Source organism: Salvelinus fontinalis, chromosome 28, assembly GCF_029448725.1.
Source record: "Salvelinus fontinalis isolate EN_2023a chromosome 28, ASM2944872v1, whole genome shotgun sequence".
Taxonomy (NCBI): Eukaryota; Metazoa; Chordata; class Actinopteri; order Salmoniformes; family Salmonidae; genus Salvelinus; species Salvelinus fontinalis.
This window is the reverse complement of record NC_074692.1, coordinates 24,114,619-24,139,344: the sequence shown is the minus strand read 5'-3', so window position 1 is coordinate 24,139,344 and position 24,726 is coordinate 24,114,619. Positions and strand designations below refer to the sequence as shown.

At 43.3% G+C, this 24,726-nt stretch overlaps 1 protein-coding gene and 1 pseudogene across 1 annotated transcript; one reads left to right on the top strand and one right to left on the bottom strand.

Moving 5' to 3' along the window:
• The first annotated feature begins 2,742 nt into the window (after positions 1–2,742).
• On the top strand, positions 2,743–14,175 carry LOC129825762 (centrosomal protein POC5-like; annotated as a pseudogene).
• An 89-nt stretch (positions 14,176–14,264) lies between these two features.
• LOC129826468 (ankyrin repeat and death domain-containing protein 1A-like) lies at positions 14,265–24,454 on the bottom strand. The gene is made up of 15 exons (XM_055887230.1): positions 24,125–24,454; positions 23,094–23,194; positions 22,836–22,934; positions 22,609–22,707; positions 19,007–19,111; positions 18,773–18,877; positions 18,545–18,643; positions 18,195–18,293; positions 17,939–18,037; positions 17,687–17,785; positions 17,333–17,431; positions 17,126–17,221; positions 16,412–16,613; positions 15,987–16,118; positions 14,265–15,889 (listed from the first exon to the last, which is right to left on the bottom strand). The coding sequence occupies exons 1-15, from the start codon at positions 24,288–24,290 to the stop codon at positions 15,834–15,836; spliced, it is 1,656 nt and encodes a 551-aa protein (XP_055743205.1). The 5' UTR covers positions 24,291–24,454; the 3' UTR covers positions 14,265–15,833.
• Between the last annotated feature and the right edge of the window lie 272 nt (positions 24,455–24,726).

Here is a 24,726-nt window from a genome sequence, read left to right as displayed (position 1 = left end):
ACGCCCGCGGGTAGCCAGCAGTTTATCCAGCCGAATGGACAGGTCCACCAGCTGGTCGAAGGTGAGGGTGGTGTCCCTGCAGGCCAACGACCGACGGACGTCCTCGCGCAAACTGCAGCGATAGTGGTCGATCAGGGCCCTATCGTTCCATCCCGCGCCAGCGGCTAGGGTCCGAAAATCCATGGCGAACTCCTGGGCGCTCCTCCTGGGCGCTCCACCCACCCGAGGATAGAGCGGTGGGTGAAATCCTCGAAATGGTTCAGCGCCGCATCTCCTTCTCCCCACACGGCATTGGCCCACTCCAAGGCTTTCCCAGAGAGGCACGAGATGAGGGCGGACACCTTCTCACAACCTGAAGGAGCCTGGTAGAGGTCGAGCTGCAACAGGAAACCCTGGCAGCGTGCAGCCGTTCCGTCATACTCCCGGGGAAGGGCGAGACGAATCCCACTGGGACCGGGTGAAGGGGGGCGAGTAGTGGAGACCCTGGTTGTGCTGGTGGAGGCGCTGGAGGAACTCCCTGTCTCTCCCAGCGGTCCATAGTTTGGACAACGCGGTCCATGGCGGTGCCGAGATGGTGGAGCATCGCCGCGTGCTCCCGGATGCGCTCCTCTACCCCATTCCAGGGGCACCTGCTCCTGCTGACTCCATATGTTGCGGTGTGGGATTCTGTAGCGGGGTGTGTAATTGGCAGAAGAGAAGTCAGGCGCAGGAGAGCAGAACTGGGTAATAACTGGAGATGTATTAAGCAAAACCAACAGCATCCAGAATAACAAGATCACGGGGAACGTGGGAACGTGCACGCTCACAGGGAACGTGCACAAGCACTACAATAAACAATCCCACACAAAGACATGGGGGGAACAGAGGGTTAAATACACAACAAGTAAATGAGGGATATGAAACCAGGTGTGTGGAAAAACAAGACAAAACAAATGGAAAATGAAAAGTGGATAGACGATGGCTAGAAGACCGGCGACGTCGACCGCCGCCTGAACAAGGAGAGGACCCGACTTCGGCGGAAGTCGTGACAGTGTGTCCAAACTTTTGTCTAGTACTTTATAAACAAAGGTCTGTATTTTTTGTCAAGATTAATAATTAAACAATCAAACATCAGCAATATACTGACAAAAACTTGAAGAATAATTTTTTGCTTTTTCCAACTCAATCAGCTTTAGCCCAGAACATTATTCTCTCATTTCTGTCCTGTCTACCATTTCAAGGTTCTGAATAGTCTTACATACCTGAGCTAAAATGCCAGGGAGAGGAAAGTCAAACAGATTGTGATTATTGTCCTGGAACAGATTAAACTTCTTACAGGCTAGGAGAGAAGGATGTGAGCTGCATCCCATTTCAACACAGGCTCAGTTGCATTTACTCTTTTTAAAACTAAGGAGCTATTTACAAAGTGGATCTAGTGAGGGGGTTGGGGAGTAATACACTGTTTAATCTCACCCCTATCAACAGTCGTTTATAACCTCTTTCCACTACAAGAATTAAAGAGTTTTAAGATCCAAACACAGCAATTACCATTGATTTGTTGAAGGGAAAAGATATCAATCATTCCATGTGTAAAAATATATGTGCACCACAGGAACAGTGAATAATAGTGATCAATATTTGGATATTGTTTGACCCACACACAGAACCACACACACTTGCTTACTGGTAGACCATCGTATCCAATGATGACTTGTGTGTTTTAGTGTGGCTGTAGAGTCCAATCCTGAACCACATTGTCTGTTGGAGACAGGCCATACAGTCTTGGATTGGGAAGGAGGTGGAGGGGAATTTACGGCTTCATATCTCTTGTAATTTTGACATTGTGTTTCTTGTGACACTTTATTTTCCTTAGTTCACTCTTGCCACACACACACACACGCACACACACGCACACTGTAAGGATTATTTTATCATGTACCCATGCCTTGTTTTGTTATGATATTTTACCAAAGCATAACAAATGAGCAGTTGCTCACTAATGCTATCATAAAGGGCAGGGAAGCTGCCAAAGCAAGCTCTGGTGACAATATCATCTTCCAAGAGAAATTGTGAGAAACATATCCCTTTAAAATGTATAAATATGGTGCATATGTGGAATGGAAATAGGTAATCTGTGTGAAGCTACACAGTTCTGTCATTCATCAGAACATGATGCACTCCCCTCAGTGCAACAGGGATTATCCTCTCCGTGCATCCAGACAGGTTAAAACCCAGTTGTTGCTGTCATACTGTCAAGATGCATAATGATGAAATCATATCTATGTGGTTTCATTGCATACGTCACCATGTTTTATTGCCTTATTTTCTTGTAACAAAAGACATATCTTAAACAATATGTTATAGTGAACTGAAATCCACACTTCTTCCTCAACTGGAGTAGCCTATGCTATGCCAGGGGATCGGTTGTTAAGCTGCTTTTTGGCACTAGTGTTCGTCCTTGGCAGAATAGCCCAGTTTAAGATGTCAGTTTAATCTCAGTGGAGAGCATTACACTGACACAGACACATTTGGCATTACACAGTGTTTTCCCTCGTGTATCTAATTCAAAGAAATGCCAAGTCTCATATCAATGCTGCTAGCATCGTGCCTGATAGTGCCATAGCAGCCTATTCCCTGCACATCCAGGTGGTAAGGAGGTCCTAGTCCAAGAGCAACACAGGCATTTCTGCCATGGCCAAGAGGGACCATATGTCTCTGCTGTCTGTCCCGCCTCCGTTCCAGTCTGCCAGGCCTCTGCCACATATGGGGTTTAATGCCATTAAGCACGAGGTTCAAGACCTCAAAGACGTTTCTGTCTTAGCTTGTACGGGTAATGAACCTAGCTATGTGTCAGCAGTTGCCCAACTGACACGAACACTATAATGTCTAAAGGTAGGTTCTCAGGATGGTGGTATTCACCAAAGACGTATACCTACTTCAGACGGATAAGTATTTGATTGTTTTAATTAATGCATTAACCATCACAATGGTCTGCTGTGGGCTTCAAAAAAACAGCAGTAAGTAGTGCTGCTGCCACTAACTGTCATACGCTATCAAACAAGAATGTACACACACACCCAAGGTGTTTTTCCCTGCTTAATGGCAAATGATAAAGGAGCGTTGACAAATCAATTTAAACTTGCAACACTAGCTAACGTTACAGTGCAAGATGTTTACTTGCTGGAATTAAATATAACAGTAGACTAACATTACATCTGGTCAGCTAATTATACCAGTAGCAGTACTAAAGATAGCTAAAATTACAGCATGACCACTTGGATCATCTTAGATGACATGTAGTCGAAGATGGTGGACAAAGTAATATACACTGCTCAAAAAAATAAAGGGAACACTTAAACAACACAATGTAACTCCAAGTCCATAGGAACTGAGAAGTGGTCTGTGGTCACCACCTGCAGAATCACTCCTGTTTTGGGGGGTGTCTTGCTAATTGCCTATAATTTCCATATTTTGTCTATTCCATTTGCACAACAGCATGTGAAATTTATTGTCAATCAGTGTTGCTTCCTAAGTGGACAGTTTGATTTCACAGAAGTGTGATTGACTTGGAGTTACATTGTGTTGTTTAAGTGTTCCCTTTATTTTTTTGAGCAGTGTAGTTCACTCAGGCCGTTTGGGGCAGTGGTTTGGTTTGGGTAATATGGCTTCCGCCTCTGTTTGAGTTCAGTGTTGTTTCTGCCTACTGTTACCAACGAAACGCACTGCTCAATCAAAAGTACTGTAGTAAGGACCTTCGACCCAGTAACCAATCTAATCGCGCCTTGTTCTAAAGTTAGCCAGTTTGAAACGCATGGCAAGCGATTTGAAACTGTCAAATTCAACAAATTACAAACAAACAAACGCAAGACGAAGCCAGTTCGAGATACTCTAAAAAGCAGTAATTGAATAACGTTATCTAGCTACTTTTGAAAATGATGACATGATACAAGACAATTGTTTCAAAGCTGCAGTGTGTGTTTTCGCGCTAGCTACGTTACTAACGTTTGTTAGCTAGCTATATCATGTTGAACATAGTTTAGCAGTCTGCTGCTACTCATTACAAGTTGATCCAATCTATCGTTGTTTTTTTCCCCAGTCAATCACCTGCTCTTTGAACATTTGTTTGGTGAAATAATCACTGGAAATATAGCCTAAACTTTGTGCCATCACCTGACGAATCACCAAAATAGATTTTGTAGGATGGCCTTGCGAGACTACCCTCGCCGTAGCTACCTTATAAATTCGACCTGTCCACTTCTAGGCAAAATCTTTGATTAAAGTATAATAGTTTTCTTTTACATGTTAATTAACTATTTAGTATTTGTCATCATGCTATCTGACTTCATCAGCACGGGACCATTCCAAGTGCTGTTCCTAGTAAAATAACATTTTTTTGTTGTATTTTAATCTTTCCTCAGATGAAGGGGATTCGAGCAGTCCAGTTCTACCAGGGGACTGCGATCGGGGCAGCTCGGTCTCATCTGAGCTGCAGGTAACAAAGCACTTCCTTTTACAGATTTGTGGAGGGGTCTTCAAAAAGATAAATACAATTCTTCATGTAAAAAAAACTCATCAGTTGACTGTTTTGAGTGATCATTTGAAGTTGCAATGGAGACATGCAGTATCTATACAGAACTTTATTCAGGATTCAATGTCTCACTCTCTTCTTTCATTATGGACAGGATGAATATGAAGAACTTCTCCACCATGCAGTGGTCAGTCCTAAGTATGAGCCGCAGCCCAGTGCCCAACTGCAGCTTCTGAACACATCACAACTGTCTGCAGATGAACAGAGTTCCCGTGGAAACTATGACGCTAGGCCCTAACACTAAGCAGGTACAGTGGGCTGCTGCTCAACCACACACACTCGTTACACTAAGCCATTCTGACAGACACACAGCTTGACGCCCTCCACATCGCTCCCTTCAAATGATCAATTGACATAAAGGATTTGGGTTTCAAGAATTTATCCTCTGTTGTAGTTTTTTTAACCCCAGGCCCACATAGACTCGAATGCACCAAGTCCAACAAGCTGTTAAATGTTCCATGTGTATTTCACAAGCACCCAAACACTTGACATGGAGAAATGAACAGCTTGATGATAGCCAATACCTGTCCCTAAACACAGACTGAGAGGCACGTTAATCATATAACTGACAATATCAGACCATAAATGACAGGTGTGTATTGTATTTTTTTATTTTTATTATGGATCCCCATTGGCAGCAGCTACTCTTCCCTGGGTCCAGCAAAATTAAGGCAGTTTATACTATTTTAAAAACATTACAATACATGGCCCCTACTCCACCACATATCTACAGTACTAAATCCATGTGTATGTATAGTGCGTATGTTATTGTGTGTGTATGCATGTGTCTGTGCCAATGTTTGTGTTGCTTCACAGTCCCCGCTGTTCCCTAAGGTGTTTTTTTAAATCTGTTTTTTTAAATCAAATTTTACTGCTGGCATGAGTTACTTGATGTGGAATAGAGTTCCATGTAGTCATGGCTTCATGTAGTACTGTGTGCCTCCCATAGTCTGTTCTGGACTTGGGGACTGTGAAGAGACCTCTTGTGGAATGTGTTGTGGGGTATGCATGCATGGGTGTCCGAGCTGTGTGCCAGTTTAGACAGACAGCTCGGTGCATTCAACATGTCAATACCTCTCATAAATAAAAGTAGCAATGAAGTCAATCTCTCCTCCACTTTCAGCCAGAAGAGATTGACATGCATATTATTATTAGCTCTCTGTGTACATCCAAGGGCCAGCCATGCTGCCCTGTTCTGAGCCAATTGCAATTTTCCTAAGGCCTTTTTTGTGGCACCTGACCACACGACTGAACAGTAGTCAAGGTGCGACAAAACTAGGGCCTGTAGGACCTGCCTTGTTGATAGTGTTGTTAAGGCAGAGCATCGTTTTATTATAGACAGACTTCTCCCCATCTTAGCTACTAACTGCATCAATACATTTTGACCATGACAGTTTACAATCTAGGGTTACTCCAAGCAGTTTAGTCATCTCAACTTGCTCAATTTCCACATTATTTATTACAAGATTTAGTTGTCTGAGGTACTCTATTTAATATCAGAAGAACCATTCATTCTGTTACCTACCACAAGCAAGCTTAAACCAAGCTTACACCTGGTCTCAGTCTTTTCTCCAGACTGTGGCATTCTTAGTTGCGTTGTAGAGCTTAAACTGTCATGGAGTAGTGCACTGGGATGTAAAAAGCAGGCAGGATTTTGTGCGCCTGATTTGTAATGATATGCTGGCATCATGCCCAAACGGCTCTTTAGAGTGCTTTTTTCTTCCTTCTTCCGGATTTAATTAAGATATTGACATAAATGCATTTCTGGATCAGGAACCAGTCTTACTTAGCATTCTTACGGTCACACTTAGTCTCTCCGGCTCTCTCTGCCTCCCAGGCTGTTTCTGAAGCTGAAGATGGGAGATGCTCTATCAGGGGGGTGGGGTCAGCAGCAAGGGCTTCCCTTGTTATAGTAGAGCCCAGGGCACACTAATGCACATCTGAGGGTAATCACACACAGCCAAAGCAGACAGCTATATGCTTTCTATTTAGTCCAATAAAAATCATTTTTATAAAGACCATGAGACTGAACAGGCTTTAGGATATATAAAACTATAATATACTATTTTGATGCTCCCAGAGTTCTAATCAAACATTATATATATTTTTTTAAGTACCCCCTTATTCTCCCCAATTTCGTGGTATCCAATTGGTAGTAGTTACTGTCTTGTCTCATCGCTGCAACTCCCGTACGGACTCGGGATAGGCGAAGGTCGAGAGCCATGCGTCCTCCGAAACACAACCCACGCAATGCACATCCAACCCAAAAGACAGCCGCATCAATGTGTCCGTACACCTGGCGACCTGGTCAGTGTGCACTGCGTCCGGCCCGCCACAGGAGTCGCTAGTGCGGACAAACCCTCCCTAACCCGGACGACGCTGTGCCAATTGTGCCCAGCCCCATGGGCCTCCCGGCTGCGACAGAGCCTGGGCTCGAACCCAGAATCTCAGCCTTAGACAACTGCACCACCTGGGATCAAACATTATTTTGTTTATCAGGTTTGTGTGCAGAAAATAAAGCCAATCTCTTGACATCCAGGTAATGAAAAGATGGCCGGTAGGTCGTCTGTTGTCTGACAGACTGCAGACGCCGTTTGAGAGGCGCAGACACAGCAGCCTAGACCACCTGGTTACCATGGTGACTGAGATATTTATCTCTGAGGAGAACATGAACAAGATGGAGAACATCCATGACACCTGGAGCGACAGCCTCTAGTTTAGCCTGCCCTGCTTCTTTATTGTCTATCTATTCAATGTCTGGAGATTTATTTTAGCTTGGAGATGAACATCATAATATATTAAAATAACATAAAATTGATCAGAAATAGTGTAGACATTGTTAATGTTGTAAATGACTATTGTAGCTGGAAACTGTAGATTTATATTAAAAAAAAAATGGAATAACTATATAGGCGTACAGAGGCCCATTATCAGCAAGTACATTAGAGTGTCTAGTTTGAGAAACAAACACCTCACAGGTCCTCAACTGGCAGCTTCATTAAATAGTACCCACAAAACACCAGTCTCAACATAAACAGCGAAGAGGTGACTCCGGGATGCTGGTCTTTTAGCCAGAGCTGCAAAGAAAAAGCCATATCTCAGACTGGCCAATAAAAAGAAAAGATTAAGATGGGCAAAAGGACAGACACTGGACAGAGGAACGCTGCCTAGAAGGCCAGCATCCCGGTGTCGCCTCTTCACTGTTGACGTTGAGACTGGTGTTTTGCGGGTACTATTTAATGAAGCTGCCAGTTGAGGACTTGTGAGCCGTCTGTTTCTCAAACTGTGACAATTACAGTATTTAATACATCTTTCACTAAATATCTGAAAAGTAGAAAATCAAAGTTGTTTTTTGTTAATTTGTGGGTTTGAACCCTGCGTAGTTGAGTCTTTCTAAACATTTCTCCTCCTGTCCCTGGTCTATCCTGCTTTCCCCCGTGTCCCCTACCTTCTCTCCAGGCCCACAGTGCCCGGCTGGCAGAGCAGCACTACAGTCTGCAGCTGAAGAGGAAGGTGTGGGCAGGCTGGCATGCCCTGGTCCAGGGGAGGTGGAAGATGTGCCGCGCCCGGGCAGAGGTCTATGTGCACCTGTCAGCTGACTACGAGGACAAGATGGCAGAGGTAAGGAGGGAAGAGCTGCACACACTACACACGTACAGGTTGCTGCATACAGTAGGCCGATACAGTTCCAACCATGGAAACAGAGATCATATGTAATTCTAACACTCTGAAATGTGAATTTATTGTTTTTGTTGGGTGTTCTGTACTAAAATAATACAATTTACCCAGAGTTTCACATGAGCACAGGACAGTAGCTAGCTACACTAACTGGACAAACATTGTCTTATATAAATAGTTGTCACTCACCATACTGCACAGTTCCGCAGACCTGACAGCTTTTTAAATGGCAAATACACATTTTTGAAGGTTTGTCTGTAAACCAGGTTTTGTGGAGAGGTTAATGACATTGCTTTACTTCAGCAGTTATTCATCAATCACAGTGAGTGAGCTTGATTGACTAAACATGTAATTGATGGAGGCTGAAAGCCCAGTGAAAGAGAGGAGCTAGAGCAGTGATTGAGCCATAGACATGAAGTAGAGCAGTCCTAGCAGAAAGGGAGGGAGGGGGGTATTGGAATGGAATCGGCTAGAGTTATTGGCAGTACCATAGACGTGAAGAGAAAGAATGGAGCTAGAACAGAACACAGGCCTAGCTCAGAGTGAGGGAGAGCTGGTTATTACTGTGAGTGAGAGAAGAGAGGAAATGGAGCATAGACATTGCAGAGAGATTGTGGTCAGTTCAGAGTTAGTGATTTGAAACATGCTTCCCTTTAACCTTTATTCCTCAGTAACAATCTAGCCTCATGTTTTCCACAATGTTACCTTTGAATTTGAATTACAGTACGGTTAACAACAATGATACATTAATTAATCCCTCTCTCTCCTCCTTCCCCACACACTCTTTCTCATCCCTCTTCTCTCCTTCTTTTCCCTCTCCTGGTTAGTAGCACGTGGCAGCGGTGGATGCGGCCCAGGCTGAGATCCAGAGCCTGCAGGCAGAGAGGGAGCATTATGAGGAGTCCATGAAGAAGGCTTTTATGAGGGGTGCGTGTCCTCAACATGGAGGGCCTCAGCATGTTCCACACTGGAAAGGGACGCACGGTGCACAACCTGCACGGTTAGTAACACACACGGCTCTGTCAAGAAACTTCTGTTCCTGACATTTTCATTCATAGAACAGATTCTTTAAAAAATAAGTGTATAATACTACCTTTCCCAGTCCATATGATCAACCCACACATGGTTTATTAGCCTATGCTACAGTAAAACAGACACTAGTTGTCCAATAGAGTGCAGTCTGCTACTATTGACACTTTGATAGTATAGATTTATGTGGAGAGGGGGACGTTTTTCTTTCCTCTGGCTCATTCATTGGATGGCGTGATGATGCTAAATCTTTGAATGTGCTGACTGAGTGGTGCTCTTTGTGGAGGTTGTAACCTTGGTCTGGCATTGACTGATGGGCAATGACTTTTTCTGATTGTGTTTGTGTGTGGTCATCATGCGTATGCATGTATAAGACATTGTAGGGTTCAGCATAAAGTAAGAGTATTAGTGTTTCTTGTTGCTGTTTCATTTATCTGTGTAATAATTGAGCTTTGTAGGTTGTTTTAGGGGGGGACCTGGAATGTCATACAGTCATTTGTCTCATTTTACAACTGACAATGTGATTTATGTTGGTCAGATTTGATCATATTGGGCTTATTTGTTTGTCATCTTTGACCTGTCCAGTCATGAAGCTGACTTCAGGACATAAACCTGTGTACTAGAGGTCGACCGATTAATTAGGGCCCGCCTGTTACGCGAATGCTAGCTAGCATTAAACTTATCTTATAAAAAACAATCAATCATAATCACTAGTTATAACTACACATGGTTGATGATATTACTAGTTGATCTAGCGCAGGGGTGTCAAACTCAAATACCCAGTGGGCCAAAATGTAAAACCTGAACAAAGTCACGGGCCAACATTGAACAAATGAACCTTTTAATATGGACCCGAACCTTTTAATATGGACCCAAACAAGTTTTGCTTTAACATTGCATATGGAACAAGCATCGCTTATTACCATACAATATATAATTTAATAGTGGAGACATGCAAAATCGAATTTCAAATGAAAAAACACATCAATGGCATTCATTTATTAAATAAATAAAATGTAAATAAAAATGTATGCCTCTTTTCTATTTGCAGCCTTCTGATTTAAATACCAAAATAAACTTTTTCCACTGGCTAATAATTTTACAAATAAAATGATAATAAATCAATCAACCATTCAAGCCCATGCCTTGTAGCAAGAAAAAATGCACAAAGAAAACGTTAATTATTGCACACTGATCTAATCTGATGTGCCCAAGCCACATACCTGGCATCTCTTCTTGGATGCTAGTTTATCAATCTCTGGGCTCAGGCTCTGAGCTGAAGAAATCCTCAGTATCGAGTGAAGGTGTTCATCAGTCAGACGTCTCCTGTGAGTTGTTTTGGTCATCTTCATCGAGGAGAAAAGTTGCTCGCATAGATAAGTGCTGCCGAACATGGAGAGCATCTGAGCAGCTTGGGTGCGGAGCTGAGGCATTGTGTCAGGGATGAACCGTGGAAACTGTGCGGCGCCCACAGCATCATACTGTAATGAAACAGGCAGGGAGCAGGTCTCGAACCCTCGACCTTCTAGCCCGAGGTCCGGCGCGCTATCGACTGTGCCGCAAAAGCATGCTCAAGCGGCAGAGTCGATTTCCGCGCTAATAAACCCAGGGTCGTTACAATACTTTGACTTCAGCGTGTCGTTGCACTGGAGTTCAGTCAGCTCCATTTGGATGTTGGTTGGTGCATTTTCCAAATCAACTGCGAAGGGGTTACTAAGCAGTTCAAACCTACATTTCTGGACATCGAAGTCGGCAAATCGCCGGCTAAACTCAGCGGCGAGAACACTGAGTTTTTCAGCAAACTGTGCTCATGGGAACACGGCGGTAAAGATCTGCGCTTTTATGGTTTGGCAGCAGGGAAAATGGCAAGGGTTTCCTTGCAGAATCTGATTCTCCCACAGGCACAGTTTAGTTTTAAAGGCCCTCACTGCAGCGTACATGTCTGTGATGCCTTTCTTTTCGCAATTTTTGGGAAGCGATAGCGCGCTGACAGTTGTAGCGTCTATGTTGCTATGACTACTGTCACAGAGGAGAGGATGTTTCTGGGTCCTGTCCTGATTGGCGCGCGAAAACAACAGCAGAGCATTATGGGATTCGTAGTATTAGCAGTGAATGCGCTGTATAATACCGGCGGGCCAGCTCTAGTAGTAATTTGGTATTGTCTCGCGGGCCAAATATAATTACCCCGCTTGACACCCATGATCTAGCGTGTCCTGCGTTGCATATAATCGATGCAGTGCGCATTTGCGAAAAAGGACTGTCGTTGCTCCAACGTGTACCTAACCATAAACATCAATGCCTTTCTTAAAATCAATACACAGAAGTCAATATTTTTAAACCTCCATATTTATCTAACAGAAATCCAGGTTAGCAGGTGAAATTGTGTCACTTCTCTTGCGTTCATTGCACGCAGAGTCAGGGTATATGCAACAGTTTGGGCCGCCTGGCTCATTGCAAACTAATTTGCCAGAATTTTACGTAATTATGACATAACATTGAAGGTTGTGCAATGTAACAGGAATATTTAGACTTATGGATGCCACCCGTTAGATAAAATACAGAACGGTTCCGTATTTCACTGAAAGAAAACGTTTTGTTTTCGAGATGAGTTTCTGGATTCGACCATATTAATGACCTAAGGCTCGTATTTCTGTGTTATGTTATAATTAAGTCTATGATTTGATAGAGCAGTCTGACTGAGCGATGGTAGGCACCAGCAGGCTCATAAGCATTCATTCAAACAGCACTTTCGTGCGTTTTGCCAGCAGCTCTTCGCAATGCTTCAAGCATTAGGCTGGTGTAACCGATGTGAAATGGCTAGCTAGTTAGCGGGGTGTGCGCTAATAGCGTTTCAAACGTCACTCGCTCTGAGACTTGGAGTGGTTGTTCCCCTTGCTCTGCATGGGTAACGCTGCTTCGAGGGTGGCTGTTGTCGATGTGTTCCTGGTTCTAGCCCAGGTAGCGGCGAGGAGAGGGATGGAAGCTATACTGTTACACTGGCAATACTAAAGTGCCTATAAGAACATCCAATAGTCAAAGGTATATGAAATACAAATTGTAGAGAGAGAAATAGTGCTATAATTCCTATAATAACTACAACCTAAAACTTCTTACCTGGGAATATTGAAGACTCATGTTAAAAGGAACCACCAGCTTTCATATGTTCTCATGTTCTGAGCAAGGAACTTAAACGTTAGCTTTCTCACATGGCACATATTGCACTTTTACTTTCTTCTCCAACACTTTATATATTTTTTGTATCGGTGTTGAAAAATCATAAATCGGTCAACCTCTACTGTGTACACATTATATGACTGATCTTATTGGTCTTCCCTTCACAGATGCTCCACCCCTCCAGCACGATCCTGGCTCAGGCTCATTGGCCCGCCGCCTCTGTTCAGCCCACTCCACTTTGACCCCCCCGTACCATCGTCCCAGAGTGACAGAGACAGTGAGACTCACACACCCTGGTTACGGTGCATGCAACAGTTTTCACTATTACGGATCAGGTTCCGCCATCATTAAACATATCGTCACATTTCCTGCCGTTGTATCTATTCTTTCTCAAGGCTTAACATTTTCTCATTAACAGTATTTCATATGGGTGTAATTGTCACTACACAATACTGACTCCTCAAACACCCACTGTGATACATTGGATAGGCCTGTTATATTTACAGTGGATCAGTTTGTCTAATTTCTTCATCTCCTCTATGTATGGGCTTCTACGATCACTCTTAACATCTGCCCACTCACTCGCTCTCAGGTGGGTTCCAGGGCAGAGGTGTTCCACAGCACCCTACCACCAGGGGGTACTGCAAGCTCCCACAGACAGGTTTAGTGGCTTTGCAATCTCCCACAGAGCACAGACCGGTTCATACTGACATTGATCTATGGCACTGTGAGCTTATCGTGGCTATGTCCCAATTCGCTACCCCTCTCCCACTTTGTCATGGATCTACAATCATTGGATTGGTGTTATCATTGTTAAATCCATGATGAGAAGTGTTTGGGAAAAGGGTGTCAGCCACTGTCTCTGGTTACTGTTACCGTTTTCCTCACCATTTGTCAAACAAAGTGAAAGGTCCCGTATTTATTGACTGTTCCTTAATGATCATAATCTGTATCAGGTCAGTACACGGGTGATCACAGCGAGTCAACAGAAAGCCTCCAAAACCTTGACCGCATGCATCACGGCACGCTCCGACCTCTGCGCACACAGCTTCGTCCGCACTCCCAGCAACCTATAAGTCATGGGTGTGGCTCCTCCCATGACCGCTATCGTGGAGCGCCAACACCCCGTCACACAGGTACACCATCAGCACCAAACATGTCTATTTTACAATGAATCAAAATCACCAAAACAAGTAGATTAATGATCTGTAGAAACACACCTTTGCTGGATGGACCTCACCCTGTCTCCCTTTCTCTCTCCCAGCGGGTCAGGCCACCGCAGCTTCTCCTCCTCCAATCAGCAGGGCCAGAGTTCCTCCAGAACACACTCAGCCTACCACATACACTATCAAAGTGGTTGAGTAAACACACACAAACAAAACCATATCGCATAGGAACATTCCACCCACCTGCTATGCAAATACAGTCTTCCTATACATGACTTAGTCAAGCTGATACGTTTGAATATTCCCAAATATTTTAGACATATGCTACACCTACACCTGATATTTCTAACACTCCGGAATGGAAAATAGAATGGCGACTGATGGAACCATCTTGTTATTTAAATGATGACCATTTCACTAGTAGTTTTACCCAGGGACACAAACCGGTGAGGGCCCAAAAAGGTGACACTTTTTCTTTCTCCACCAAAACATGCAAAAAATCCATGCTGGGGTGAAATGCAGGTTAACTAATTAAACAACAAATATGATCGTCATGATCAGTCTGTGTAAAATAAAAAGTGGTTAATGTGAACCTAACTCACAACTAAAAAAAGTAAAGAAAGCAATCCAATGTTATTTGTTGCCAAGACTTTACTGCAAATGACACTCAAGTCTTGACAGAATAATACACTAATATTGCAGTTAGCCATGACAGCCTTTATAATAGAATGGTTGTGACCACACACATCTAAATAAAACAAAGTAGAAATAGAATTACTTGTTACTTTTATCATCTCTTATGCGTATTTTTTGAAACTGCATTGTTGGTTCGGGGCTCGTAAGTAAGCATTTTACTGCTACACCTGTTGTCTTCGGCGCATGTGACTAATCAAATTTGATTGAAAAACAGGCATTCTATTTTTGCTCTATTATAGTGGCCACTATAGTAGACATCGAGCAAGTGCACATGGCTGTGTGCAAAAATGTTCACCGAGTAAAACATGTAATAATCCCCCCTCACTCACACGTTACTGTCACATTCAACACAACAATAGCTATCTTTGGGCTACACATTATTACATTGTACACATGTTCTACAATGTGCCAGCAGAGCATGATACCCTTTGTTTGCATAATTGATCTTTCAGGCAGAGAATACACCTGGCATACCCCACAAGTGTGTGGTGTTCCTTTCACCTCTATGGTGGCATCCAGTTTAAGCCAGGCCAAGCTACACTTCATCCCTGCCTCATGTTCATCTAATTCTTTAAATTAACCACACAACGTTACTTTTGATAGTTAACATTTCACACAGCTTGCCAGGGTCCAGTAAGCAACTAACGCGTTATAACTTGAGGGAAGGCAAGGAGTAGTATACCAGTTAATACTATAGCGAATTGGTTAGGTTAGTAACGTTAGCGCATCTGATGTTGTAACGTTAGCTGTCTAATTTTCACACCATAACTGATCAAATAATTGAGTTTAAATTGGCTAATGTTGCTCAACATTTCTCTGGCTTGCTAAATTATAATTCGATTCAGCTAGCAAGATACGTAACAATACTTGTTCCACACTTTCCAAATGCCAGCTGTTTTTCGGTTACAGCTCATGAAGTAAGCTTCATCTCCTTGACCCCGTCTCGGTGGTCAGGCCTCTCAGCTACCTCTTTCCACTCTCCCGCTGTATTTCCAGAGCACGCGCTGATGCTGTAACTAGCAAGTTGGTTGTCTCTTATCTCTTAAGTCGCGTGCTGCATTCTGTCGTTATGTGAACGACTGGCTTGGCTTAGCCTTGGATACAGCCAGTATTGCTCCTAACGCGCATCACTCGTTCACTTAAAGCTAGTAGTGATCCAAAGCCCCTCCCTTCCAAACTTTTCTCATCGGATCTACATGAATCACATTTTGGATTCAAAACGGCGAATTTCGCATAAGGTGACTAGTTTTCATCCCAGGTTTAACCTAAAATTGTTGATGTGTGGAAAACACCTGTGTTCAAATTTTCAGGATTATATCAAAGCCATATGTTTATGTTTTAGCCACATTCTGCACCGTAAACCCTTAATGTAAATTGCTGGAATGATGGGACATGAATAAAACATGAATTGGAAGAAAATGGGCTCATAGAATAATAAACCATTCACTAAATATATACATAAAGATCAATTGAAAAAAGAATCTTGTTGACTCAACATATGCCCATGTCATTTTTTTCCACCTTTATGAAAGGATGCATTTCTTCATGTCTCCTTCCTCTCTGTCCATTCGTATTTTATCTGTAAAACAACAAAACACCCATCTGTAATTTGCTGTTATGACTTAAACATAAATGTTATATTTTCCTATGAGGTAAGGGTCATGGACACCCCATACCTGCTATGGTCTTGTTGCCTATGGCAAGCAGGCCCTGGTACAGCTCTTTAGCAGGACTCCTTTGGGCCAGCTCTACCCCATGAAGCCAGATCAACAGCATTCTGTTCCCATGTTCCTGGTAGCTCTGCTGCCCTATATATACACACACACACACACAGAAAGCAAACACATTCAATTAGATTATGTTCTGAGTCCACTTCCCTGGCAAAATAAAAGTTAAATTACTTAGTGTAGGTAAGGCTTTCCTTGGTAATGTCACCCAAGTGGCTTGTTTTTGGAACAATGTCAAATGAGTACAGAATCCCTCTTACCGATTTATATATTTTATCTTTACACTTGGTATTGATAAATGAATGAGTTTCAATTGATATTCCTGTGAATGATTATCCCCTGCGCTACACTGTGAGCCAAAGGTGTTGTGTCACCTGTCCACTGCTCCTCAATGGCAGCCACCTGCTGCTCAGTGAAATGCCAGTGCAGCGCCAGCCTCTTCCAGTCGCCTGGCTTCAGCAGGCGGTAGGCCAGGTGCCAGGCGCTGCCGCGGGTCTGTTTGCTCTCCGTGCGGTGGTCTAATTTAAACGTCAGCGGAGTCTGGCTGTGAAGGTTCTCATTAAGCTCAGTGTTGGCCTGGAAGGGTAATCACATCTAGTCACCTGAGAAAGGACAAGCTTCACAAACTGACAGCAGTGAGTGTCCAGAGATAAGCACACATAGTCCCATGCTTATTGAATGCCAGAGCCACTTGCTTTGACTGTCAGGTTGGGTATGGAAGATATGCTGAATCAAATTGACACTGAAATTGATTGTCAAGCATTTCAGGTCCATAAATAATGTTCCCACTGCCAGCGTTAATGGTATTACAGGGATTCATCTGGAGTTGTGACTTTAGGAAATTAATAATCTGTGATGACTGTAATCATTGATTTCCAGCTCCAGTAAATTGATTAGCAGATGACTTCTGCTACATATTAGTCTCTGATTGAATTTACCGCATTTGATCATACAGTACAGCTATATCACTTATAGGGAGGTCTCACACAACAGTAGTCTACACGTTCTACATTCATTCACAATTATAGAGGATAAACAAACACACAATGAAGTTAGTTATTTCCATTGTGGTCCTCTGTTAACATTACCATCCTCCATGTCAAATATCTCTCTGCCTTGATGATCATGTCCACGATGATGACCTCGTCTGCTCGGGCTGCCACACCCAGTGCTGTCTTACCCTGCTGCTCAAAACAGAAACAGTTGTGTGTTGAGTGGGAAGTTGCCGTGAAGAGGAGAGGGGTCAAATGAGCCTATTCATGGTTAGATCATCATTCTCGGTGTCCATGTTTCACCTTGTCTTGGAGGACTAGGTCCATCCCAGCTTTCAGAAGCATCTCAACAGTGTCCACTCTGGCAAGCTCTGCAGCTACATGCAGGACAGTCTGGGACCTCTTAGGAGGACAGACAGGAGCTCAAGATATAAGTTTCCCTTAACCACAGATCTAGGGTCAGATTACCAAACCCATAACTTCAACCATTACAATGTCTCTGTCCTACATAGTGCACTAATTTTGACAGGACCCGGGACTAGTAATGCACTATGCAGAGAATAGGGTGCCATTTGGGACGCAACTAATTCATTATAACATTAATGTGGACTGAGTATACTCTTTTACAAGTGGACTGAGTGCACGTGTTGTACGTACGTGATCAGTGACGTTGATGTTGCAGCCAGCCTCGAGCAGTGTGTGGATGACAGGGATGTGACAGTTTTTCACTGCCAGGTAGAGAGGAGCCTGGAGGTGCTGCCAATGGAGACAACCAAAATGGACCATTATATAGAAACTCTCTCTGATGTCAGGTCATACTACAGACTACTGAGTAATTACACAGATAACGGGTTGGCTTTATTCATGGTTGACAAAGACGTAGGACCAGTTCACTATGCTCACTCTCACCTGGTTTTGTAAGTCCACCTGGGCCGAGTTCTCTATGAGGAGTCTCACCAACGATGTGTTGCCTTTCTCAGAGACAGGGTGTAGAGCACTGCTTTGGTCCTAAGAGAGGAGAGGTTCCCATTGAATGAGAGGTCTAGGAGTCTATTAGTAGGTAAAGTACTGAAGTAGAATAAACTGGGTGTGATTTAGTAACTATGCCTGGTGGCGACCACTTTAGTGAATAGTTGGAGGGTGTGGTTTATGTTTACAGGCCTACCATGGTGACAATGTTTGGGTCACAGCCTGCCTCCAACAGAGCCTGGACGCAGTCCTCATGGGCAGCGGCAGCAGCCAGGTATAGAGCCGTCTCCCCAGCCTGCCACGAATACATCAGTCATTTATCAGCCATTGACCTAAAGCAGCTACTGCAAGGTGTAGCCATTGAGCACACACCATCATACATGCTGGCAATCAAACAGCTCCATTGAAAAGGAAAATGCGCAGCACTCGCTCACCATTAAAGATTATTTTTTACATTTAAGCAAAGTTAAAATATGAACATTTTGGCCTTCAATGGCCATTATCAGAATCAAACCGCTCCAGACAGCGTTTACAGTGGGACTTTACCGTATTGACTTCATTGCGAGTTTCAAAGCTCTTCAGCAGTAGCTGGACGACATCCAAGTGGCCATTGCTGGCAGCCAAATGCAGAGGTGTGTTCCCATTCTAGCATTTAGAGAAAGAGGAAAAGCAGGAGGAAATGAGGAAGGGAGAGAAAGACAGTGAACAGGAAGGGGAGATATAGGAATAAACAGTCCTACAGCCCCCTGATAGGTGTGACACACACACACACACCTGGTCTTCCTCCATGGTGGCCATATTGTACGTCTCCTCCATCAACATCTGCAGCATCTCCACAGAGCCATGCTCTGCTGCCAAAGCAAACGCTCTGTGTCCAGACTGAGCGAGATTGGGGTGGGGGGGGGGTTAGGAGATGAAGAAAAAGGGTCAGCTTATTGAACTAATTCAGCCCAATCAATATTTGAAATGGATGCAATGGTTACTGATACTGTATGTCTATGTAGTTACCAGGTCCTCTTTGTCCAGTTCTTTCATCATCAGGTCGTAGATGATGAATGTCATTATGTCAGTGTGGTTGTTGATGGCAGCACAGTGCATGATGTTCATTCCCAGCTGAGAAGTGAGAATACAACTCATCATCTCCATACAGGGCCTTCGGAAAGTATTCAGACCCCTTGACTTTTTCCACATTTTGTTACGCTACAGCCTTATTTATTAAAATAGAATACATTTAAACAAATCCTCAGCAATCTACACATAATACCCCACAATGACAAATCGAAACAGGTTCTTAGACATTTTTGAAAATGTATAAAAAATAAAAACTGAAATACCTTATTTACATAGAGTTGAAGTCGGTTTACATACACCTTAGCCAAATACATTTAAACTGAGTTTTTCACAATTCCTGACATTTCTAGTTAAAATCCTAGTAAAAAATTCCCTGTCTTAGGTCAGTTAGGATCACTACTTTATTTTAAGAATGTGAAATGTCAGAATAATAGTAGAGATAATGATATTTCAGCTTTTATTTCTTTCATCACCATTCCCAGTGGGTCAGAAGTTTACATACACTCAATTAGTATTTGGTAGCAGTGCCTTTAAATTGTTTAACTTGGGTCAAACGTTTCAGGTAGCCTTCCACAAGCTTCCCACAATAATTTGGGTGAATTTTGGCCCATTCCTCCTGACAGAGCTGGTGTAACTGAGTCAGGTGTGTAGGCCTCCTTACTCGCACACGCTTTTTCAATTCTGCCCACACATTTCCTATAGGATGAGGTGATGGCCACTCCAATACCTTGACTTTGTTGTCCTTAAGCCATTTTGCCACAACTTTGGAAGTATGCTTGGGGTCATTGTCCATTTGGAAGACCCAGTTGCGACCAAACTTTAACTTCCTGACTGATGTTTTGAGATGTTGCTTCAATATATCCACATAATGTTCCTCCTGCAGCAAAGCACCCCCACAACATGATGCTGCCACCCCCGTGCTTCACGGATGGGATGGTGTTCTTCGGCTTGAAAGCCTCCCCCTTTTCCCTCCAAACATAACGATGGTCAATATGGTCTAACAGTTCTATTTTTCTTTCATCAGACCAGAGGACATTTCTCCAAAAGTACGATCTTTGTACCCATGTGCAGTTGCAAACCGTAGTCTGGGTTTTTTATGGCAGTTTGGAGCAGTGGCTTCTTCCTTGCTGAGCGGCCTTTCAGGTTATGTCGATATAGGACTCGTTTTACTGTGGATATAGATACTTTTGGGCCTCCCGGGTGGCGCAGTGGTCTAGGGGTGGTCTAGGGCACTGCATCGCAGTGCTAGCTGCGCCACCAGAGTCTCTGGGTTTGCGCCCAGGCTCTGTCGCAGCCGGCCGCGACCGGGAGGTCCGTGGGGCGACGCACAATTGGCATAGCGTCGTCCGGGTTAGGGAGGGTTTGGCCGGTAGGGATATCCTTGTCTCATCGCGCTCCAGCGACTCCTGTGGCGGGCCGGGCGCAGTGTGCGCTAACCAAGGGGGCCAGGTACACGGTGTTTCCTCCAACACATTGGTGCGGCTGGCTTCCGGGTTGGAGGCGCGCTGTGTTAAGAAGCAGTGCGGCTTGGTTGTGCTTCGGAGGACGCATATCTTTCGACCTTCGTCTCTCCCGAGCCCGTACGGGAGTTGTAGCGATGAGACAAGATAGTAATTACTAGCGATTGGATACCACGAAAATTGGGGAGAAAATGGGATAAAAATAAATAAAATAAATTTAATAAAAGATAGATACTTTTGTATTGCACTCTTTGGGGGATTTGCACTTTTCACAGCAAAGTACGTTCATCTCTAGGAGACAAAACGCGTCTCTTTCCTGAGCGGTATGACGACTGCGTGGTCCAATGGTGTTTATACTTGAATACTATTGTTTGTACAGATGAATGTGGTACCTTCAGGCATTTGGAAATTGCTCCCAAGGATGAACCAGACTTGTGGAGGTTTACAATTATTTTTCTGAGGTCTTGGCTGATTTCTTTTGATTTCCCCATGGTGTCAAGCAAAGAGGCACTGAGTTTGAAGGTAGGCCTTGAAATACATCCACAGGTACACCTCCAATTGACTCAAATGATCAGAAGCTTCTAAAGGCATGACATCATTTTCTGGAATTTTCCAAGCTGTTTAAAGGCACAGTCAACTTAGTGTATGTAAACATCTGACCCACTAGAATTGTGATACAGTGAATGATTTGTGAAATAATCTGTCTGTAAACAATTTTTGGAAAAATTACTTGTGGCATGCACAAAGTAGATATCCTCACCGACTTGCCAAAACTATAGTTTGTTAACAAGACATTTGTGGAGTGGTTGAAAAACTAGTTTTAATGACTCCAACCTAAGTGTATCTAAACTTCCGACTTCAACTGTAAGTATTCAGACTCTTTGCTATGAGATTTGAAATTGAGCTCAGGCACATCCTGTTTACATTGATCATCCTTGATGTTTCTACAACTTGATTGGAGTCCACCTGTGGTAAATTCAATTGATTGGACATGATTAGGAAAGGCACACACCTGTTTGTATAAGGTCCCACAGTTAACAGTGCATGTCAGAGCAAAAACCAACCCATATAGTCAAAGGAATTGTCCGTAGAGCTCCGTGAAAGGATTGTGTCGAGGCACAGATCTGGGGAAGGGTACAACAAAAATGTCTGCAGCATTGAAGGTCCCCAAGAACACAGTGGCCTCCATCATTCTTAAATTGAAGATGTTTGGAACCACCAAGACTCTTCCGAGAGCTGGCCGCCCGGCCAAACTGAGCAATCGGAGGAGAAGGGCCTTGGTCTGGGGGGTGTTTTTCAGCGGCAGGGACTAGGAGACTAGTCAGGGTCGAGGCAAAGATGAACAGAGAAAAGTACAGAGAGATCCTTGATGAAAACCTGCTCCAGAGAGATCAGGACCTCAGACTGGGGTGAAGATTCACCTTCCATCAGGACAATGACCCTGAGCACACAGCCAAGACAACGCAGGAGTGGCTTCGGGACAAGTCTCTGCATGTCCTTGAGTGGCCCAGCCAGAGCCCGGACTTGAACCTGATCGAACATCTCTGGAGAGACCTGAAAATAGCTGTGCAGCAACACTCCACATCCAACCTGACAGAGCTTGACAGGATCTGCAAAGTAAAATGGGAGAAACTCCCCAAATATAGGTGTGTCAAGTTTGTAGCGTCATACGCAAGAAGGTCTGAATACTTATGTAAATGTGATATTATTTATATATATTTTTTTTATAAATTAGCAAATTTAAATTAACAAAAGTTTTTGCTTTGTCATTGTGGGGTATTGTATGTACATTGAGGGGGAAAAAACAAATACATTTTAGAATAAGGCTATAACCTAACAAAATGTGGAAAAAGTCAAAGGGTCTGAATACTTTCCAAAGGCACTGTACATGACAAGAGAACTTGACATTTTGTATTCTCAAATGGTTATGGAGAAATTGTGTTGATGGTTGATTATTGTAATTGATATCCTAGATGGCTGAGATGTCAGAGAACAGCTTAGGTCTGACCAGCAGATCGAGTAAAGGGATTTCTGAGAAATATTCAAGGCCTTCCCTGAATAGGAACAGAGGTTCCCTACCGCATTCTCAACCTTCTGATCAGCACCACCCTGCACAAGCAACTTCAGGATGGGAAGACTCCCAAACCAGGCAGCCAGGTGGATGGCTGTCACTCCATGCTGTGTGAGTTTGTATGAAAGAGATAGCTTAATTTTGACAAACCATGGCCATTCTCTCCTGAGTTTGTTGAAGAGGAGAAGCTTTAAAAGTCACCATCAGTAACACCGGAAAAGTGATGTCTTCCTACCTTGTCCTCTTGATTGATATTTGCTCTGCGCTGGAGAAGGACTTGGACGGCCTCTATGTTTTTTCCAGCAACTGCATAGTGCAGGGCAGTGCGATCATGCTAGGGTCAATGCATGGGACAAGTTATTCTAACAAGTGACACAGAACAGAATACATGGTTCTAATAAAGAAGTAACAGCAATAGTACATGAAAGTCTCATGTAGTCCCACTAACTGCAGTGCGGAGATGATGTTCCTATGGATATGAGGACTGACTCACCAAGTTCTTTGCGTCAACCTTGACTGCCCTTCCCAGAATCTTCATGGTCTGTACATCATTTATCTTTGCTGCTTCAATGTACTCCTTCTCTAGCTCCAGCACTGCAAACACATAAGACTCACCAGGTGCTTCACAATAAGTAATACATCAATATGCATGTTTTTCTTTTGAGAACATGGGGGTGTGAAATTTCAATTATTATGACTAGTATGAGGGTGGAATTGGTAAGGTGTGTGTGGGTGTGTGTGGCTAATACAAACACAGCTCTTTGCACACTGGATGTTCACATCCAGTCAAACCATTACCCATGACAGATACATGGTAACACACCTAAGGTTTTCCAACATGGATTCAACCATAAAAATGATCAGGGATTTGGTCAAGAGCATTATCATTTCTACAGTATATTATCATAACATAATCTTTGCACAGTGATTATAATTAAGAGGTTAAGGATATTCATTGCTTGCTTTGGTCTACAAAATAATTTGTTAGCATTGAATGAATATTCACCAATGTTTCTCAACATTTAATACCATAATTACAAGAACACAATTTCCGATCCTGTTAAACAGGGCAGAAGTAAGGCTCTGTTGCCTCAGGCTATTATTCTTACTGTTAAATGTGACTTTGGGACAATTCCACTGTGACAGATGATGCTGAGACACTTTAAAATGTATGTCAAACAAAAACCAGTGATTGCAAAGTTAAACAAACCCTACAACTATATGCACAAAGACTACTTTTAACAATTTCCACCTAAAAATTTTCAAAAACACATTCACTTGAATAACAGTGCAGAAGGCACAAACAGCACAAACCCTCATTCTGTTACCAAACTTTGCATCTCCACTGCATTTCAAGTAAATGTTTTTTTGTTAACGTTCAGTGTTTACTCAAGTTATGTTGAATAAAACGTCTAATGATGTTTTTGATCAAATAAAACAAATCTAAACAGGGCTTAGGTGTTACCCATTTACATGCTCACGGACACACGTTCACACTGGCACACACACATACCTGGTACTCACACATTTCTTTGTTATTGTAACTGTTGGTCTCCTCTGTCTCCATGTTCTGTATAAAGTCAGTGAACCCCTTGACTGCTTTTTTTGTGTTTTTTGGTTTTTTAGGGTTCAGGTTCAGCTCCTTCATCAGCTGCGCCCCCATCCTCTCCTTCAAGGACATTCTCTCCATGGTGAATATCTGGTGACTTCTCCCTGTATCCTGGGCTGGATCCCAGTCGGTCTCTGTTTAATACTTGTCTTGCCAAACAACCATGTAGCATTACTGAATGAATGCAGAAAGTCTGGTCAGGAACTGGACCTTTTCACTGAAGCAGATACAGAGGTTCTTACTGCATAAGGAATACAAAGTGGTGTGGAAATGGAGCAGTGTATGTACATTACCAGGGCTGGAAGGCTGACCCCTGTTTACTCTAGAAGCCCACACCCTTCACAGACTCGCTTCTGGTCAAAGTGAGTGCATAATAATACCTGCACTGCCTTATCTACACTCTAAGCCTGGAGTAGTGAGCTGTATGAGTGCAGATTTATGACAGACTCTAGTCATTCATGTGTATTTGATTATTGAGCTACTATATGTACAGTATACTATTATTATGAATCTATGC

Excerpts from the sequence above, each read along its gene's own strand:
- LOC129826468 (XM_055887230.1), bottom strand. The coding sequence starts at position 24,290 with ATGGAGAGAATGTCCTTGAAGGAGAGGATGGGGGCGCAGCTGATGAAG. Across the intron at positions 22,935-23,093 it reads AGGTTGACGCAAAGAACTTG|CATGATCGCACTGCCCTGCA; the intron begins GTGAGTCAGTCC and ends CATTGACCCTAG. Across the intron at positions 17,432-17,686 it reads ACATCAACGTCACTGATCAC|AGGTCCCAGACTGTCCTGCA; the intron begins GTACGTACAACA and ends TGTCCTCCTAAG.